The sequence below is a fragment of the Lepus europaeus genome, chromosome 11 (genome assembly GCF_033115175.1).
Source record: "Lepus europaeus isolate LE1 chromosome 11, mLepTim1.pri, whole genome shotgun sequence".
NCBI classification, from domain to species: Eukaryota; Metazoa; Chordata; class Mammalia; order Lagomorpha; family Leporidae; genus Lepus; species Lepus europaeus.
Genome location: NC_084837.1, coordinates 28,569,090 through 28,591,605, shown reverse-complemented (window position 1 = coordinate 28,591,605; position 22,516 = coordinate 28,569,090). Strand labels below are relative to the sequence as shown.

At 37.0% G+C, this 22,516-nt stretch overlaps 1 protein-coding gene across 1 annotated transcript in view; it reads right to left on the bottom strand.

The window, feature by feature from the left end:
• Positions 1-22,516, bottom strand: part of MDGA2 (MAM domain containing glycosylphosphatidylinositol anchor 2) — a 916,038-nt gene that overhangs the window by 200,799 nt on the left and 692,723 nt on the right. Inside the window, 1 exon segment of the mRNA XM_062206573.1 lies at positions 10,066-10,359. Coding sequence (XP_062062557.1) covers positions 10,066-10,359 — 294 coding nt within the window.

Below are 22,516 nucleotides of genomic sequence, written 5' to 3'. Positions count from 1 at the left end.
CGGTAGAGACAAATGGAAAAACAAATGATGTATTATTTTCTTAAATGAGCCCAATACTAACAAATATCCATTTGCTAGGTAATGTGTAGTGGCATGGGCTAGATTTGGAAAGCACTGTATCCATGCTCTGAAGTGAGGAGTCCTTGAGAGAGGGACAATTTCTTTCTATTTTTGTGGATAATGGTTATCTAGTCCTTAAGTGGTTGTCCATTGTGCTATGTTTTCTGGAAGGCAGAAGTAACAGAGCGCAAAAGAATGCCCAGGACGACAGGAGGAATTCAGCTAAAGTAATATCCTCCTAGAAACCTCCTGGAAAAAAATATGCCCACATGGGAAGTTCAATTTTCAAGTATTCTAGAACAAAGTAAATCCATGGGAAAATGAAGTAAGACATGAAGTATTTATATATGACATGCTGACATGAAATAATAGTCAAAGAACTTACTCTGCAAAGAGTCTAAACTGGGTACAAACATAATTACATTTCTTCCTCTTTTTTTAAGAAAATTACTTAAGCACAGGGTCCTTGGGAACAGTAAGATAAAAGAAAATATAATTATTAATGTTTTCAAAATGTTAGCATTGCCTTAGGGTTTAGTTGATTCATGCTCCTAATACCTACTCTAAATCATAAAAGAACCAATAAAGGTGTTTAATTCATTTTGAGGAACATTGTGTAATGAATGCTGGGTTCTATTTAATAGTCAATCATGTTAAAATACAAAAAAGGAATTTTTAAAACATTAAGTATTTTTAAAAGATTTATTTATTTATTTGAAATTCAGAGTTATACAGAGAAAGAAGGAGAAGGAGAGAGAGAGAGAGAGGCCTTCCATCCACTGGTTCACTCCCCAGATGGCTGCAATGGCCAGACCTGCACTGATCCAAAGCCAGGAGCCAGGAGTTTCTTCTGGACTTTCCCATGTGGGTGCAGGAGCCCAAGGACTTGGGCCATCTTCTACTGCTTTCCCTGGCCAAAGCAGAGAGCTGGATTGAAAGTGGAGCAGCTGGGACTTGAACCAGCGCCCAAATGGGATGCTGGCATGCAGGTGGCGGCTTTACCCACTAGGCCACAGTACCGGCCCCTAAAACATTAAGCATTATCTTAATAAACGTAAGCTTGTCCCAGTAAGGACATAAAAGAAAGAATTTCTTAATGATGAGAGTTTTTTCCCTGGAAGAGATGCCTATAATGGATCATTTCTCACAGAATCTAACAATGTGTAGTTGTGTGGTACTAAAAAGAAAAAAAAGTTGATTTGGCCCTCAAGGAACTTAAAATATAGCAGGATGCGGGGAATAGGGTGCTACTCTCTGAATATCTGTGTCAGCCCCAAATTGAAAGAGTGAAGTGTAACTGCTTATGTGACAGCGTGCTATTAGAAGGTGGGAACTTTAGGAGGTGGTTAGCTCATAGGGGTCTGCTCTGGAATGGGATTAGTGATCTTACAAGAGACTCCAGGGAGTTGAATCACCCTTTCTACCACGCAAGGGCAGAGCAAGAAAGGGTCACATGTAAAGCAGATGAGACCCCTCATCCATGGTTTAGGACTTCTCAACCTCTAGAACTGTAGGAAATAAATTTGTTTAGGGCTGTCTTGTTAAAAAAGCTCAAACAGACTAAGATATTGGTTATTAGAGGAACAAGTAGGAAAATGGAATTTTTTAAGTTAAAATATCAGAACTTACATATCAAAAGGATACTCTTAATGATAGTAATTGCCAGTATGTATTAAAAATTAAGCAGTGTTCTAGTAACTTTAAAAAAAATGTTTTAATCTCCAAATACTAACTGAAAAATGGGAAAATGTTTCCCTGTTTGGGGGTAAGAAAACCAAAGTTCAGGTTCAGGTTAAACTGCTGCTTGGGATACCATCATCCAGTACCGGAGGTTGGATTTGAGTCCTGCTTGCTCAGCTTCCCAGCCAGCTCCCTGCCAATGCACCTGAGAGGGCAGCAGAAGTTGGTCCATGTCCTTGGGCTCCTGCATCCTTAAGGGAGACCTGGATGTAGTTCTTGGCTCCTAACTTTGACTAAACTAAACTAATCTCAAGCTTGGAGAAACTAAGCATGTGCTAAGAGATACATATGTAGTACTAAGTGGTAAAACTAAGATTATTTGAGTAAAAGAAAATCCTCCAAATTAATGTTCTCTTCAAATTATGCTTACTGAGGCAAGGTAAGTCTTCTGCTTTTGAGAATCACTTTATGGAAAGAAAGCAAAGCTTTTAAAATCTGGTCACTTTGGTAACAGAATTAAACTGGAACCATCAGAAGTATTTCTTTTTTGTTGCTCAAACTGACTCTAGACAATATGACAGTATTAGAGAATTCTGAGGATGGCAATGGTGACATAAAAATTAGTGGTTGACTGGAGCCAGTGTTGTCAAACAGTGGGTTACAGCACTGTTTGCTATGAGCACCCCATATCCGAGTGCTAGTTTGAGTCATAGCTGCTCTTCTGATCCAGCTTCCCTCTAATGTGCCCAGAAAGGCAGAAGCTGGCCCAAGCACTTGGATCCCTGCCACCTATGTGGGAGAACAAGATGGACTTCCTAGCTTGCCACTGATACATTGGGGATCTATTTATTTATTTATTTTTTGACAGGCAGCGTTAGAGAGAGAGACAGACAGACAGAAAGGTCTTACTTCCGTTGGTTCACCCCTCAAATAGCTGCTACGGCTGGTGCGCTGTGCCAATCCGAAGCCAGGAGCCAGGTGCTTCTTCCTGGTCTCCCATGAGGGTGCAGGGCCCAGGCACTGGGACCATTCTCCACTGCCTTCCCGGCCCACACCAGAGAACTGGACTGGAAGAGGAGCAACCGGGACAGAATCAGGCACCCCAACCGAGACTAGAACGTGGGGTGCTGGGGCTGCAGGCAGAGGATTAGCCAAGTGAGCTGTGGTGCTGGTGATCCATTGGGGACTGACCTGGAAGATGGAGGATCTCTTTTTTTGTGTCTTTCCCCTTCTCTCTATTGCTATGACTTTCAAATAAATAAACAAATTAAAAAAAAAAAAAACTTCTGAAAGAAGTATGTCATCTGATATGCATCTTTAAGATGAAGTTTCACTTTGAAGTTCCAAATTGTCCTGTACAGACTAATAATGCAGGTGTACATAGAATTATCAGGAAAAGGTCCTCCATGGTCACCAAGAGTCAATCTAATCATTCACAAAGATTTAATTAAACTTAAAATGTCATGAATTATACTCCTTATTTTTAGCATTATTCATAAAGAAATCTCATTTGGAAATTTAGAACATTAACATTAAGCCAAAGAGACTGTTTAATATTTACATATTGTAAGACCCCTGCTAAAAGTAAATATTAAAATAATATTTTAGCAAGGGTTAAAAAGTTTGGCTGCTGACAGTAGCCATTCCTTAAGATAACTGTGTCTCCACCCGCCTGCAGAATAACCTTGGGAAACTGCTCTGTGTAACTGTTTCACTCGATAAAACTTGCAGGGGTCCAGAAAAGAGTTGCAATAAGGTTCTGTGACCATTGTATAAACTTACCCCTTCCCTCGCTAAAATCGAAAGAAGAGTTTGCCCTTTGAGGTAGCTAATCACCTAACGCCCCACATACATATGTTAATCAGGTGGCTATTGTCTTTAAAAACTGCTGTAATCCCTGCTGGGGCTCTCTCGCTCTCTGGACTGCCTGTGGTGCTGGGGAGCCCGTTTGCACAATAAATATCCTCTTGCTTTTGCATCTACTGGGCTGGAGTTTTGGGTCTTTGGGCGACCATCCGAGTGCGTTGGATTCCCAGATTTGGGGTCCTTCACATATAATAAGTATAAATTATAATTATTCACTGACTTAAGTAAACAAAATTACTATTTATGTGTAAATCCTACATACAATTAATAAAGTTAATTCTCTCAATTATAAATTATGTAAATGGACAGAAGTAAAACTATCACTTCTCGATCTTTCGGCTAAGATCAAGTGCAGAAGTAAAACTAAATGAAAAAATGTGCTTTGCAGGTGTAACATTTTTTCTTCTTTGATTTAGCTACTTCTTTTTCAATCTTATTTTTTACTACATAAAATTATATATAATATAATAAATATTTGAAGAAAAGAAATTCTCACTAAGTGTAAAGTTCATAAACTCTAAGAGGTGTTCCAGAAAAGACAGAATAATGTGACATTTTCTCCCTTCATATACTTGGACACCTTCAAGTATACGCAACACATCCTGGGATAGTCCTGAAATCTAAATAACACAATAAAAAAGGCATGCAAGGAGAAGTGTGAAATGTATATATATTCTATTTGTTATCATAGCTGCCATTTATTCAATAAGTTTACCAAATAACTATAATGCAAAATATACTATGCTAGGAATACAAAATAAATAAAATGCAGCTTCTTAACTATAATGACAGAACTAATGCCAATGATGATAGAAAAACACACACACCTACATATGTGTAGGTGTGTGTGTACATACATGCAATAAATAACATGAAGCATTGCTATCCAAGTAAATCAAAATATATGTAACTATTTTAATACTTTTAAAAACTCACGATGAAAGTTAGTTTATTGGTTTAACAATGACAGGTTCCTGTGACATTTGTTTCATAGGAATAAGCCTTAGGCAAGCATGTAGGCTGAACCTGTTATAGTTCCAAGCCATATGGCTGGAAAACGAACCTTTAATTTAATTAGCAATATTCTGCAGTTGTTTCAAGTTATTTTTACCTGCAAAATACTCAATGATATATATCCAATTCTTCAGAAAACTTGGAAAAATGTGAGAGGAAGCTCATTCGAAGACATGATTGTATTCTCACCTGGACTATGAAGAGTGCTGGCTAGATCCAATCACCTCCCTGCATGGGCCAGGGAAGCTCTCTAGGCTACCTCTTTCTCTGTAAAGTTGGCTTCAAAGGCAGATAAATTACACCTTTCTTCATATATCAAAAGAGCTAGATTTTTCCTGTGTCTGCTGGTATCTTTTTGCCAATTTCATTCTTGTCATACTACAGACAACTGTACTCTTATTTATCATTATCCATGATCATAGGATTACATTTTAAAATCTGCTTTTGAACTTAGCATTTTCTAAGGGACCTATTAAGAAATGGGAGATAACAACAATTTAGCTAAACAACAGAATTTGGGATTTAAGTATATTATATTGAGAATAAAGATCTTTATTCATTTTTTAAAAAACATATTACTTTAGAATAGCTTTAAATCTACAAAACAAAAATTGTGAGGAGACTGTTATTCTTTTTTTTTTTTTTTTTTTGACAGGCAGAGTAGACAGTGAGAGAGAGACAGACAGAGAGAAAGGTCTTCCTTTTGCCGTTGGTTCACCCTCCAATGGCAGCCACGGTCAATGCGCTGCGGCGGGCACACTGCGCTGAGCCAATGGCAGGAGCCAGGTGCTTCTCCTGGTCTCCCATGGGGTGCAGGGCCCAAGCACTTGGGCCATCCTCCACTGCCTTCCCGGGCCACAGCAGAGAGCTGGCCTGGAAGAGGAGACTGCTATTCTTGAAATTACCAGTCCTGCAGCTTTTATGTGTATCAGAGTTTTCCCAGAAAGGAGCAAGCAAACTGAAAACTAATTGGTCTAAGAGCTCCAGGATCACCGAAGCTTGGTGTTAACTCCAGGAGCCTCCAGAGTTCTGTGTACACAAGAGTGCAGTGTTCCAAGCCCCATCAGATTCCTCTGTGCTCACTGCATGGGGTCTCCTCTCTGCCTCCAAAACTAAAGAGTGAGATCAACCCAAGATGGCTGCATAGTGAGAAACTACACTGACTTCAGCCACTGGAAGATATCAGAAAAAAAAATAAAAGGACATGTTTCCAGGGGACTTACTGAGAGAAATTTCCAGTGAAGAATGGAAGAACCAAACAGAGACTCCGTGGGACAGCAAGGAGAAATGACAGACCCACTGCAGTCTGCTGTGGTAACCACCCAGCTGGTCGTATCAATGGTACATAAAGATGTACTACACACAGAAAAAAAGAAAACAATGGGTATCATGAAATAACATGAAGACAGAAAACCTCACAGTAAAAGAACAAAGAAGATTCAAAATAAACAATAGGATTACTAATGGATAAATGGCAGGATCAAGCCTTTATATGTCAATAATAACCTTGATAATAAATGTCCTAATTGCTCAACTAAAAAATATAGGCTGGCTGAATGGATTTTAAAAAAAACCTATCTGTATGCTGTCTATAAGAAACACACTTCCACAATAAAGATACACATAGACTGAAAAGGAAACAACACAAAAAGTTACTCCATGCAAATGGAAATCAAAAGTCAGAAGCCAGCAGTTGTTATATTCATATCAGACTAAATAGATCTAAAAAAAAAAAAGTCCAAGTTCAGAGATTGGGAGCGTTCAGGGTAGTATGGCCATAGACGTAAAACAAAAACTGTTAAAAGACACAAAGAAGGTCGTTATGTAATGACTAAGAGATTAATTCAACAGTAAGATGTGAAAACAGTAAACGTATATACACCCAATGTTGGGGCTCCCAGTTTTATAAAACAAATGTGAATGGATAAAAAGGGAGACATAAGCTCCAATACAAACTACTGCAAAAGATCACTGAAATAAAGAGATGGTTTTTTGAAAAGATAATCACAATTGATCAACTATAGGACCAACAAAGAAAAAAAAAAAAAAAAAAGGAAGATGATCCCTATCTTATACCCTATACAAAAATCAACTCACAGTGCATCAGGAATCTAAATCTAAGACCTGAAACTATCCAATTCCCAGAAGAAAATATAGGGGAAATGCTGCAAGACATTGGCATAGGCAAAGACTTCTGGAAAGCACAGGCAATAAAAAAAAAAAAAAAAAAAGTAGACAAATGGGATTACATCAAGCTAAGAAGCTTCTGAACAAAAAACAATTAAAGTGAAGAGGTAACAAACAGAATGGGAGAAAATATTTGCAAACTATGCATATGATAAAAGATTAATATCCAATATATAGAAGGAGCTCAAGAAACTCAAAAATAACAAGACATACAATCCAACTAAGAAATGGGGGCTTGCACTGTAGTGTAGCAGGCAAAGCTACCATATGGGTGTCGATTCAAGTCCCAGCTGCTCCACTTCAGATCTAGCTCTCTGCTTAGCTAGGGGAAAAGCAGGAGATGGTTCAAGTCTGCACTCATGTGGGAGACCTGGAAGAAACTCCTGGCTCTTGGCTTCAGATTGGCCCAGCTCCAGCTATTGTGGCCATTTGGGGAGTGAACCAGCAGATGGAAGCATCTTCTACCTCTGCCTCTGTAACTCTGCCTTTCCAATAAATAAATAAATTTTAAAAAGGAATGGGAAAAGCATACAAAAAGATTTTTTTTTCAAGGGATCAAATAGAAATGGCCAACAGACACATGAAAAAGGACTCAGGATCATTAGCCATCAGGGGAATCCAAATAAAAACCACAATGAGGTATCACCTCACCCCAGTTAGATTGGTTATTACCCAAAAATCCAAAACAACAAATACTGGCAAGGAAATAGGTACCCTAATATACTGTTAGTGGAAATTCAAATTTGTACAACTAATATGGAAAACCACATGGATATTCCTCAGAAATCTAAAAACAGATCTACCATATAAACCAGAAATCCCATTCATGAGCCATATTCAAAGGAAATCAAATTAGCATATGAAAGAGATACCTGTACTCCCATATTTATAGCTGCTCAATCCACAATGATAATGGAATCAACCTAGATGTCCATCAACTGATGACTGGATAAAGAAAATGTTGAATGTTGTATACATACACAATGGAATGTTACTCAACCATAAAGGCAAATGAAATTTTTTTTTTTTTTTTGGACAGGCAGAGTGGATAGTGAGAGAGAGAGAGAGACAGAGAGAAAGGTCTTCCTTTTTGCCATTGGTTCACCCTCCAATGGCTGCTGCGGCCAGTGCATCTCGCTGATCCGAAGCCAGGAGCCAGGTGCCTCTCCTGGTCTCCCATGCGGGTGTAGGGCCCAAGGACTTGGGCCATCCTCCACTGCCTTCCCGGGCCATAGCAGAGAGCTGGCCTGGAAGAGGGGCAACCGGGATAGAATCCGGCGCCCCAACCGGGACTAGAACCCGGTGTGCTGGCACTGCAAGGCGGAGGATTAGCCTGTTAAGCCATGGTGCCAGCGCAAATGAAATCTTGACGTTTTCAACAAAATGGATACAACTATAGACCATTATGTTAAGTGAAATAAGCCAGACTACAAAAGGCCAAAGCACATGCTTTCTCTTATTTGTGATAGATGGTATGTACAGCAAGTATAAAAATTGTGTGTATATCCTGTCATTCAGTATAGAGCTATAAAATATTGCTTCACTGAACCATAGTATGCAAATGACAATATAATCTTTGCCAAGTTAAAAGAAAAAAAACTGAAATGGGGAGGGGCAGTGAGGACTCTTGGAATACAAGCAATGTGCTGTTCTCAGTTTGGATATTGGTTGTAAGCGTGATCAGAGGATCAAAAACTCATTTATCTACACACTTATGTGTGCTTCTTGGTAGATATACTGTATTTCAGTAAAACATTGAATAAAATTTTAAAAAGAAAATTGAAGAGCTGTTTCTCATTCTTTTCTTTTCCTTCCTATCCTCCTTTTCTTCCCTTCCCTTTCTTTCCTCCTTCTTCCTCATATTTCTTTTCCTTTACTCTAAAATTTGTTTTCACATGAACCTCATATCTGTGAGCATACCTTGAAAATACAAAGGATAGTAAGAAGCATGCAATTAAATCAAACTTGAAATCTAGGACCCATTTTCTTCAAGAAAACACTAACCATTCAGTAGAATCAGTCAAGTAACTTGACATTTGTTTGCAGATATCAGATTGCGTATTTATAAGACAAATAATATTCCTAGAATCTGAGTTCCCTCAGAGTAGAAGCAGGGAATGGTTAAAGAACAGCACCTTGTCCCCTCTCTACCTCCACACACCTCCTTCAAAAATGTATTGGCTTCTAAGACATTCTAATCACAATCTTTCCGTATGTCAATTGTTTTCCATATTGAAAACCTTCTAATTCATTCTGCAACAACCATAAAATTTAATATAAATGTGGACATTTTTGGGATCAATTCTATTTTCAGTGTTCTGGGTTACAAAAGGATCACTGAATGTTTATTAAAGTGCATAGATTGAACTAATTCAACTGTTTTCTTGAAGACTACATTAGCACTTATTTAATAAATGGTACATCAGTTACAATTTCCGGCAGCACTAACAGAGATTGGTCAGATTGTGTAGGTTTGTTTTGTCTCAGCAGTATCCTCACCGCCTGCAACAAAGTCACCAAGACCTACTCTAGGGACACAACAAGAATAATGTTGCTAAAGCTGTATGGACCCTTACATTTATGGATTTAGATACCTTTAGCCCTAAAAGCAAATGGAAAGCCTGGAGTGTCTATTGTTTTTAAGCTATCACCATAATCTCAATTAAAAAACTGAAAACTTATCTTACTGAACACTCAGTTAAACAATTATTTGTTAAGAAAGTCAGACAAAAGTTCAGAACTTAAAAAATCTGCCGAATTAGTTCTTTGTTACCAGATAATTTTGCAACCCATGGTTATAGATTCCGATGTGCAAACAGCACTTTAATGATTCCATATCCACAATTTAAGCAAAGGATGCTTTAAAATAGGTGGATAATTTGGACAAAGGGCAGGCAATTGCCTGCAGTAGAAATATGAACTGTGAAAACAAAAGAGCATTAGCAATTAGCAATTACTTCTAGTCTCCACTTTGCTACACTGCACATGGACAGTTTTTAACCATTAGGCTTGTCAGTCCTTTGGTGTTAACCAACCACATAACACTATCATAATCATCGCACACACCAATACAACTCTTTCCTAGTAGCTCAAGTAATAAGCAGATTTAAGGAAAATTAGTTCAAATTGGATAGCAATGAGGTAGAAACATCTCACTCTAATCCAATTCCAAAAATCACCTCGTTTCACTCAGAGAATAAAGGTATCATTTCTCCTGTTAGCCCCAAAATTGAAATACATAAAAAGGAATGTACTCACACTGCACGATGAGCTGCACCAGGGCTTCCCGGGGTTTCACATTAAATCCATTGTACTGGCTGGTCTGGCATCTGTACATTCCTGACATTTCCCTAGTCACATTCACAATCCTCAGCGTTCCATCATAACTCTCCATCTGCATTGACCCATCAGGCATTGCCACTTCTTTGTCTGCTCTAGACCAAAGGATGATCGGTTTAGGTTTCCCAGTTACTTGACACTGCAGTTCTATTGTATCTCCTTCTCTGGTGACCAAAGGTGATTTTTCCTGTGGAACAGTCAGATTGGGTGGAACTTGAAATGGGAAAAAGAAAATTTTTCAAGGTTAGTAAAAATTTGGTGAAGCATATTCAGACACAGAAAATCATTAGGAAAAAATATCTGCTGGTTGAAGAAATGTGACAATTCAGATGACAAACATAAGGAGACCTTGTGAACAAACATCCTTACAAAAATAATATAGAGTTGTTTTCACTGAATACTCTCAAATTAGGGTTTCAAACATTAGCACAACATACAAGGCACTGCGTTGAAAAACGAATGGTCAACATGAAAACAACCTCCTCAATCACATGTCCTCATTAGCCATTGCCTGGGTCTTTAACACCAGTTTTTCTCACGAGTTGGATCCAGACTGCTGAAGGTAGGAATCAACTTCATAAACTTAGCATCCACCGGAATTGCAAGTAGTGGGAAATGAACAAGAGGAACTTCTGACATAAAATCAGAAGTTGTTACTCTGGATTAGAACTTGTGGCCACACTGCCTAACTTCAGGGTCCACTCTCTGGCTAGTGGGAAGGGAATTGAAAAATTGGCTATAATGACACACTCTTTGAAAATCAACTGTTTTCTCTTGTTTCAGATTCCTAGTTGTTTTTTTTTTTTTTAAGATTGATTTATTTTATTTAAAAGAGTTACACAGAAAGAGAAGGAGAGGCAGAGAGAAAGGCCTTCCATCCACTGCTTCACTCCCCAGATGGCCACAACGGCTGGAGCTGCGTCAATCCAAAGCCAGGAGCCTGGAGCTTCTTCCAGGTCTCACATGAGAGTGCAGGGGCCAAAGTATTTGGGCCATCTTCCACCGCTTTCCCAGGGCATAGCAGAGAGCTGGATCAAAAGTGGAGCAGCCGGGACTTGAACTGGCACACATACGAGATGCCAGCACTGCAGGCAGTGACTTTACTCACTAGCTCTCTAGTTGTTTCTGACATGTGAATTTCATTTTAAGATATTTGTAAGCCAATGTTTTGCCATGACGTTATCACTATTTCAGTAAAATTTAAAAAATAGATTTCAATGCACATAAGTACATTTTTCTCAAGTAAAGGTAATTTCTGATTTTACTGGAAATATTTGTAGTGAAATTTGATTTTACTGAATCTTTTTTATTATACTATAACACATATGAATGAGGATTTAGTGAAAAACATGAACTGAAGGAGAGACTACACAATTATTTTTGTTACAGACACTGTCACCTTTCCATTGGAAGTATTTTTATCTTATGCAATTATGTATGAATTCAAATGGGTTTATGGAACAGTGTATTTATTAGGAAAGCACGAATAAAAATGTCAGAGACAAGAATAACCAGAAATATATGAATAACTTAATCCTTCTGATTAATATCATACATTCTCTCTGCATATAGAAATACACGTGGAAGGGGAAAGATTTTAGGGGCAGCACTGTGGTGTAGCCGGTAAAGTTGCAACCTGCTATGCCAGCATCCCATGTGGGCAGCCGTTCGAGTCCCGACTGCTCTACTTCCTATCCGGCTTCCTGCTAATGGCCTGGGAAAAACTGTGGAAGATGAGCCAAATGTCTGGGCCTCTGTACCCCCTTGGGAGACGCAGATGAAGCTCATGTCTCCTGGCTTCAGCCTGGCCTAGTCATGGCCGTTGTGACCATTTGGGGAGTGAACCAGAGAATGGAAGATTTCTCTCTCTCTCTCTCTCTCCCTCTCCCTCTCCCTCTCTCTGTGTAACTCTGATTCTCAAATAAATAAATATTTAAATAAAAACAAAACAAAAAAAAGAAAAATGAAATATTTTATTCTCCCTCTAGCACTGAAATGCTCTATTTCCCAGGTACAAAAACTAACACAACTAGGTTTTAAAATTATTTTCAATTAATGTTGACATGTATCTTCTCTTATTACAAAAAGAGAAAAATAAATTCAAGTTCAAAATGATAGAATAATCTTGCTCATATAAAAATAACCAACCTACTTTTCATTTAATTCCTTCATTTAATTCAATACCTTTCATAATGCATTATATGTTATAATTTAGAACACATGGTACCTTAAACACTCTCTTCTTAATAGATATATACCTTTTAGTAACTACCTTAACCAACTCTTATGCCTCTACTATGGGTCAGGCACAATTAGGAATTTAACTCAATTAATAATATTAATAACCAGCTAGTTAACATTTAAAAATTAGAATATTGAGTCGAAGAGATAAAAAATATGTTGGTTTTCTAGAATACAAGCCAAGGCCAATATATAGCAGGTTGGCAATGTAGTCCTAACTCCTGAACCAGGTTGCAATGACTATGGAATTTGGCATCCATAAGTGAGTAAGCACTGGACTCCTTTCTTGCTGTACCCATCTGCTCACATGGACAGATCAGACAGAATGTCTGCCCATTTTATGGTCACTGTCCCAGGGCAATATGAGATGAGACAAAATGTGAAGGAGTATATTAAAATATTTTCCAAATTATCTGACTTCTAACTTATACATGTCAAATTAGTATTTTCATCCACCTTAGGCTACTTCCCATATGCATTAAAAACTGCCAACCAAATAAATCCAAAATCTGATAAGTTCTGTGAAGTAATTTCCTTTGAGTGTTATCTCTTGGAATGTTCAATCCATATCTCATCCAAAAACAAGCCCCCATGATCTTAGTAAATTGTAACCTATTTGAGTACTGAATTGTGAAGACAAAGTTATACTTTGTGTGCCCCAAGGTTATCGAAATTCTTAACAAAGGAGCAAAGAGTAAAAAGTTAGATTAGAACATATGAAATTATGTATTTTCTTATTTACTAAGACAAATAAAGATCTTATTATATTTTGTCATTCTAATCCAAAAATTTGCTTGAATAGCCATACTGTTAAAGCTTATCATGCTGAAAATTTGATGATTCTCCTTATAAATTTGTTTGTTATATATTTATTTAAACTTTAACTGTTCCTTTGCCTGATAAAAATGATAGAAATCTCAATCTCAGTTTTAATTTCAGTAACAAAAATAGATTCTTAGATAAACTATCCCAGGCTCCACTACACGGTAAAAATTGACTAAAAGTTGGTTTAAATTCATCTCTTCCACAAGACTTTGAAACTTAAAATCAGAGTTACAACTTGTCAGCTCTCTTGGCCAAAAAGACCTCATCATTTTTCAAAGTATTACAGTTTTCTCTTACTCTTTAAATCGTCTAATTAAATTTTCTATTCTGCAGAATTACAAACTAAACCCTCTTAGTTATTACTATAGATTTTCCACTAGGAGTTATCATGTGATGTTTTACTATCATTATTATTAATATAAATTTTTACTTTATTCCAAGGCTCTTCCAGCCTATGATTGCACCCTATTTTTATATTCCAAAACTCTCTCAAATCTAATCACCACTTACTTCTTGACTAGGATAATAGTTAATTATCAAAACATCCTGTCTGTTAATTAAAATCATGGATTTTTTTGTTTCACCATTTCCTCTTGTCCACCACTAATATCCACCAAATCCTATTTTTTATTTATCAAAAATGTCTCTCATATTTGTCTGTTTCTTCGCATGGCCACAGGCAGTTTTCTCAGAAGTCATTTTTCCTTCTTGTGACAATATCCTAAACTGACTTCCTGTCACCAGTCTCATTCTTCCAGGTTTCCCATTACCTTGTCATAAATGTTTTCATAAACACAATTCCATTCATATCACTATCAACACTGCAAACCCCAGGGAAAATGCTTCTTATAACACTGTTTTAATTTAAGAAAAAAAACTGAAAACAGCAGAATCTCCTTGTTAAGTAAAACCAGGGAACATTAACGTAATATATTACAGAAACCTTTTAAAAATGATATAATAGACCTATTAAAAAATAGACCTATCAATTGATTTATTGATAAAGGTATTTATATCGTTATCAAGGAAAGTGTATTAGTAGACAGTATAAATAGCTATAACCATTATTACTGATAAAAATGTGTTACTATATACAAGAATAGTAATATACAATTTTTATACAGAGTTTAGCAGCTCCTGTTATGTACAAACAAAAATAAACAATGTGAGACAGTAGCATGTTAATCTGCTTCTCCATAGTTACCATCTTCCCCTCTAGGTATATCCCGTGACATCATGTTGTAAACCTCAAGGGCATACAATAAACTGTATTTTAGCAGGCAGACAGTAATGGATGTGAATAAATGGTTTTCTGAAGGCAAGAATGCAATTGCTTACTCTCTGTATTTTCAGCATTCAGTACACTATACCTCCCCTAACAGGAACTCAGGAAAAGATTTTATACCTGTTGTACAAATTAAGACAGTAAGGGAGAGGAGCACTGATTCAGGGCACAGGAGACCAATGCAGGGAAAAATCTAGAACAAAGAAAATCCCAGGAAGAACTACATCGAAAGATAAACAGTGGTTCTTTCACATTGAAAAACTACTGGTAAATTTTATTTTCATACCTTTCCTTCACTGTTCACTTTCTCTACCACATGTGCAATGCATATTGGTATATTATAAGCTCCAGAATCCCAGAGAAACTTAAAAGGTCATTTCAATCTATTTTCAAAACTCACTCAAAAAAATTCCACTTTTCAGTAACACAAATATTTCACACCAGAAATAGGGCTCTGCACAACATAGTCAGAAGTGCTTTCTCCTGGTACACTCCTTTGCTTGCAGTTTCCTAGATCAGTTAACCTTAGAGCTCTGTAGCAAACAGCTCCTTCCAGTGTTCAGACTGTCTGTCCCCAGCACCCCTGCCCGCCCTCTGTGTTGAAACTCAGCTTAAATGTTACTGGCTTTTCCAATGACTTCGCCTACTCCAGGATGACCTGATTAGTCACTTTTTGGAACCACATTACATTATATGTTGTATACTCATCTAATCTGGGCTTGTAGCTTGGCTTATAATTATTTTTTTGGAGGGAAGGAGAGGAAGTTGATTGGGGAGAAAAGAGGGAGGGGGAGGGGGAGACGAGAGGCAACAGAAGACAGACAGCTGCCATCTGCTGGGGTCGCTTCTCTCAAATGTCCACAAATAGCTGGGGCTAGCATGGAGCTGGAGCCAGTAGCTAGGAGCTCCACGCAGGTTTCCACATTGGTGCGATGGGCCATAATCTACTGCCTTCCCACGCGAATTAGCAAGAAGCTGGATTGGAAATGGAGCAGCATGGGCCTGAAGTCGCACTCTACTATGGGATGCTTATGTTGTAAGTGACAGCTGGGACACTGTGACACAATGCCAGTCCCTTGGCTTGTATTTTCTCCCTTGCATGTAGCTCTGACAACATGGTTCCTAGAAGGCACGCTGTAACTTCTTCTATCTTGAATGTCTAGTGCCTTGCTTTCTTGCTTGGCACACAAAAGATAATTATGAGTGATTGAGAGAGGAAGAAAAAGAAAAGGGGAGAGGAGTTTAGGCTAGTATAGATAAAAAAGCTCTGAATGTAATTGTTAGTAGGAATAAACACAACACATAGATCATGCAAATTTTAGGAAAAGGAGAAAAGTAAAATAAAGTAATTTTGCAATCAGTTACACACAGGTACCAAAATTTTTTGTAAAATATATTGACATGATAGATTCTTGAAGTACCTCTTAAGATGTAGAGAGTGTCTTAAGAATCAAGAAGGAACTTTTCAAATTTTCTTTTCTCCTTTTATTTAAAGACACAAATAGGGGCTGGCATTGAGGTTCAGTGGATTAAGCCACCACTTCCTACACTAACTTTCAATGTTGGAGGGTAGATAAGTTTAAGCTCTGGCTGCTCTGCATCTAATCCACCTGCCTGTGGAAGTCGGTGCAAATACTTGGGCCCCTGACACCCATATAGGAAACCTAGACGGAGTTCCTGGCTCCTGTTTTCAGCCTGGCCCAGCCTGGGCTGTTGTGGACACTTTGGGGACTGAGCCAGTAGATGGAGGATTTCCTCTCTTTCCTTCCATTCTTCAAATAAATAAAATAAATTCTTTTAAAAACAGATGTGGAGAGAGAAGTTGCAAATCCAAAAAAAAACCAAAAACATGCAAGAAAGAGGCAATTTGAAGATATGCCATCTAATTTTTCTAATATTTTTATGTTTTTAACTAAATAAATTATTTTTCCTAAAACTAAGCCTCACAATGAAACTAAACACAAAGTTTCATTTGTCTACAACATGTCATATCTGTATTCATAATGAACTTCCTAGAAAACTCCTTCCTAGTAAAACATACAGATAAATTCTCTGACGCATAGTCTATACACTGCCTTTGCTTTGAATTGTCTTGCCTGGAATGTCACTGCAGGATATTCTACAATCAGAGAAACTTGAAAAACATGGGAAGACACCAAAGTTTCTCATTCCCAACATAAACAACTGAACAACTGGTTTTCTGTGAACTTCTTCACGGTATCACGGACTATAAAATAAGAAGGTCTAAAAAAGTTCGATGCCTTCATTTATTAATTGGGAAGGAAGCTGAGGAAAGGTGACCCTCAGCCTCGGAAGATCACAGGTTTATTTTCCTTATTCAAAGAAATGCAGGGGAAGCTTAGCTTGAACTGTGAGATATCACGTGATATTGTCTGAAATACAAAAAAAAATATACTTTGTGTAGACTTATGGTCTTAAATATGTGAATATAGTTCAGTTTGCTAATAAATACACAATAAAATAAGTAATAAAATGAGTAATATGCAGAATTTTCTTTAGGACAACAACACTATATTTTCAAGAAATGAAAAATAAATATAGTTAATTTTATATTATACTTGACCTTTGAGGGAAATAGTTTACAACAAATATGTATGTTCCAGAGCAGAATACATAGTCTGCATCAAAAATACAAATATAAATAAGATTCAAAGAATTGTTTGTTCATGAGAATGACCCTAGGAGACCAAATATTAAGAATTCTCATGATGATCAGAAATAAACAAACATAAAGAAGACTGAAGTAAATGATGACTTTATGTCACTATGGTAAATAATGCAAATTAATCAAATCTATTTGTGTGTGTGGATGTTCTTCAAGAACAAATGGGTTAAAGAATTTATTGTAGACTATGGGTTTCAACCCTAGTGACCTATTGATTGAGAATCTCAAGTAAGCAGCGTCCTTACTGAGACCCCATAGTTGTAAAGGAAAGATACTGTGACACTAGATGCTTTCTCACGGTCTGCGTCAGCAGTCCTGACTCCTCTGTTAGCACACTGCAGATCAGCTTCATAAGCAAGAGTCATGCAGATAGCTATAAAACACATGACCATTTTGAGAAATCATAAAGTAATTTTACATAGAAGCAAGGAACTAAACAATTTACAGTAGCAACAACTGTCCCTGGCACATCAGTAACAACGTCTCACAATGGGCTGTGGCATAAATAAGATAAACCACTAGCTTAGGGAGATCATCAGCATGCTTGTTGTAACATCACTCCAGAAAGTATAGTAGCTGTGAAAATAATTTTATTTGTAGTCAATATTGTAAAACCTTCATACCCTAATACTGGAAATATTCTAATAATCACACACATCATAGATTTGAACATACCACCAAGATTGGGAATAACTGCCTTATATACAAAGTTTATAAGAACACAATACTCAGAGGCCCCTGGAAAATATTCACATAATTATTTAAGGCAATTTTGAGAATTTGCGTCAATGTAAAAAAAATTATGATCTAAGTCAAGTAATTTTTAACTAATAAGGTTGACCCATATAAAGTATGATTAATAATTACATGTCACTAAAAATATAAAATGTGTTTGAAAGGTATTAACAATGGAAGAAGAAATCCAATACACTAAAAATCCTCACTTATTGACGGGCCTTGTAATATCTGTTTCCTTGTAGAGTTCACAACTGGTAACATACAATGTTTGATGAAAAGCAGTACAACTTCTGCACCTTTTTCAATACAGGAATAAAGATTCTCACTTGACTACAAATAATTCCTGGTATGTAAAAATACAAAGGGATAATATGGTGAATTATATGATACACAGTAACCGGAATTTATTTTTTGAATTCATTTGTTTTTAAAAGTGCAGAACTTAATAAAATTTATTAAAAATAAAATATATAGGGGCCAGCACTGTGGCGTAGCGGGTAAAGCTGCCACCTGCAGTGCCGGCATCCCATATGGGCGCTGGTTCGAGACCCGGCTGCTCCACTTCTGATCCAGCTCTCTGCTATGGCCTGGGAAAACAGTGGAAGATGGCCCAAGTCCTTGGGCCCCTGCACCCACACGGGAGACCCGGAAGAAGCTCCTGGCTCCTGGCTTCAGATCGGTGCTGCTCCGGCCATTAGCGGACAACTGAGGAGTGAACCATCTGATGGAAGACCTCTATCTCTCTCTCTTTGCCTCTCCTTCTCTCTCTTTGTAACTGTGACTTTCAAGAAAATAAATAAATCTTTAAAAAAAATAAAATATGTAGAACAATCCTGGGCTATAGATTAATGTAATATACTGCATTATTGCACTTACTTCTGGATTATCTTTTCTCTTATAAACAAATTACTAAATCCATTTAATAATGTTTCTTTCTCTTCCTAAAAAAGCTTATGTACTATTATGAATCTTTTTTGAAAATCATGTCAGATATCTATAAAAATTCACCATTTTTCACAATAGAAGGTCTAAATCCCTTTGCTTGTTTTCCATCTTACATGCAGAATCTTGGTAAACCATATTACTTCTATGAAAACATCTCTACTCCATTGAGGCAGGACTTCTCATCTGATTACTCACATGGCTTATTCTCAGCTCCTTATCTTCCTTCCTTCTCTCCAGAAATGAGTTTGTTCTCAACATACTCGTCCAATGACGGTCAATTGCTAAATTTACAGTTCAGTCTTATCTTTCCAGATGTCCTAACAAAATGAGCACTTCTTTATTCACTTATAGCTAACCATGCTAACAGCATAACAATTTTTCTGAGTTTTCAGTAGTTCCCACATCATGTGACATCTTAAAGTATTTAGAGATTGATATATTCTTGATGGACTGATGCAACGCTAATCAAGTTACCAAGGAATCCAAGTATGAAAACTTTCGGTGAATAATCACCCTTGACTATCCAATGTTAATTATCAAGCATACACATTTCAAGATCATTTTTCACATATAATTATTTTAGTTTTAAAGTTTAAAAATCCAAAAAACACAACAGATATTTATAATATCAGCATTTCTACTGGATTTGGACTTGTTCAGATTTATGATTCAAGGGAGTAGAAATAATACACTAAAATAGTGGAAGCATTTGATAGTATTGAGTAATCTGTCCATTCTATAACTCTCCTTAGTTAGCAGGAAAGAAAATGTTGTTGGTTCTGCAAGACTGTCCATGCGGTTCCATATTTTAAGTTTGTATTACTTATAGTCCCATAAATTATATACAAAATAAGCATTTATTTTTGGGTATATCTTTATGCCAGATGGCATGCCTACTGTTTTGTCCATGTTACAAATACTCATAAACATATCTCTTCTCACATTCTGTAAATAAAAATTGCTCTTTATCTTTGCAATGGCACACACTTTTAAGTACTTCACCAATAATAATTTGGGAGATGCTAATAAGCCAAAATCGATAATGATTTTACAAAGCTGGCAATACAGCAGGAACATTAAAAATAGACATGAAGTTAAAATAAAACATTTGCATTTCTAAAGGGAACTGTACATTCATGCACACACATGCATGATGTTTATTTTTAAAAGAGTTGGGAAAATTTATCAATATGGTGGTGTTAGCTATTTGAAGCATACAGGGAGAGGCATGTGGTGCCTCTGATTGGTTTGGTATTGGAAGATGAAGGACATGCAGTGTCATTCAATCAGGAAAACAAATTTGGCAGGCAACAGTGTGGCTGTTCCAACTTCCTTCTCCCAGCAGGTGTTGCTATGGTAAGAATAGTCTTTGAGGGATTCGATAGAATACAAAGTATAAGGTGAAAGAAAAAAATAGAAAATTGTTCTTGTTCTCTGGGTGGCACTCATACTTTCCCTGCTATACAAGACACAAGACCAGTTGCAATAAACACATGTTCTACCCTTGCTGCCTCATGAACAAGTGATTGATAGGGATTTAGGCTAAGGTTGCTCAGGTCAATTCTGGTTCAGCTTTTAAACAGCTTGAGTTGTTATGATCATTTAATAAATTATTTTCTACAATCATTAAAACAAATCTATACTCAGATGAGGATTTTCTATTAACCTGTTTGGATGTGCATTATTTCCTATCTCTCGCCTAATTGCTCTTGTTAAACTTTGGAAAAAGCCATGAATGTGCACTTTCTTTTTCTAACCTCTCTTCCCTTACAGGTTTTTTTTTTTTTTTTCCCTCAAAGAAATATATAAATGAAACTCAGTAATTGAGAACATTCTTAATGTCCTCCGTGTGGAAAACTCTGTTTTCTGAAACAATGAAACAAATGAACAGGAACAAGATATTTTTTCTAGTGACTTAAATTAGGTTTACATTTTAACAAGTGAGGAAGACAGCCTACTCTGGCATTGTTGGAAGGAATATGACTCTACAACACAAGCAGTCAGTCTTCTGTCTAGTAACAAAGGGAGTTTTAACAGAGTCAAAACATTAAAATAAGGGTTCTAAGACAGTGAATTACCAAGATGTTAACTAGGTCATTTGATGAAGTAATAACCAACCTCTCAGCAATTCCTTAGTCTGGTAGTAAATTCTTCAATTTAACTCTTTCAATCAAGTTTCATTTCAGTTTTGCTACGTTTTAAAAGCACAAAGTTAATAAGGAAAACTCTAATTATTTGAATTTTAAAGTGAAAAGTTGTATACTGAACTACAAACTTCGTAACTTAGCAGCTAAATGTAATGGGCAACAGAATCCTATATTTACTGAATTTAGTTGAGGATATCAAATTCCTACAAGAGCTACAGTTCATGATGTATGGACAGATTTGCTACCTGCTCTTAAAATGGGTGCCATGGCTTGTCGAAATACATTTATATACATAGATACATGCATAATCTTTTAAGCTAGCAGCACAGACTCAAGACAAACAGAAGCAGGACCGTATATTTGGGAATTTGTATCTTATACTAGAACTAATTATCAATGTATTTTACATTGTTTAGTATCTCCACATTGTTTAGTATCTCCAATAGAAAAATATGCTATGACTGAAGAAATGAAAGGTAAACGAGGCCATTCACTGCCTGTAAGAATTGCACTATGCATGATGGAGACCGATGAATATGGAGCCTTCTAAGCAACTGGTATTTATTCCTGTCTATTTCTAAATTAAAGGGACTTTTTCAACAGATAAAAAAGGTTTTGAAAAGTTTTAAGTGTACAAGACTGGAAATTTGACTTGAGCACAAGATGTAACTTAACTGTATAATCATGACAAATGGATCCTGATCTTGGGTTTTTCGCATGCAATTTAGGCTACTGAAAATGAAAACTGAAAAAGAAATTTGAGATGTCACAACACATAGGAAAGTGTCCTCTACACTGTAAAGCACTGTGAGTTGGGCGCGACACTTGTACAAAGCAAGGTTCAGGTCTGGATGCTGAGGTTCAGACTCCAGCTCTCTTACCTCCCAGCTGGGTAACCACACAAAACTTCACTAGTATGCATCTCTCTCTCTAATGGACATACAGTGACCATAACAGTACCAACTTTGCTTTGTTCTATACATAAGATATCAAACACAAGGTACAGCATATAATAAACATGGAATACATGCTAGTTATTATGTCTTATTATAACTACCCTTTGAAAGTGGGATATCAATGACCCTACTTTTTTTTACGCATATATTTCTACATTGCAGGTATAAATTATGTTTCATTCATACCTACAGTGTCTCAAGTACTTAGCATAGGTACATATATGGTCAACAATGTTTATATGAACAATTGTATGTATATAAAGAAAACTCACTGGCATTGTCAGTCATCTGGGAGACACATACATGTTCCCAATATGAACTTCTTTGAAAAAAATAATATTTTGGTAAGGTAAGAATGAGCCTTCCTGTGGCCGGTGCTGTGGCACAGGGGTAAAGCCGCCACCTGAAATGCTGGCATCCCACATGGGCGCCGGTTCAAGTCCCGACTGCTCCACTTCTGATCCAGCTCTCTGCTATGGCCTGGGAAAGCAGTGGAAGATGGCCCAAGTCCTTGGACCCTGCACTCATGTGGGAGACCCGGAGGAGG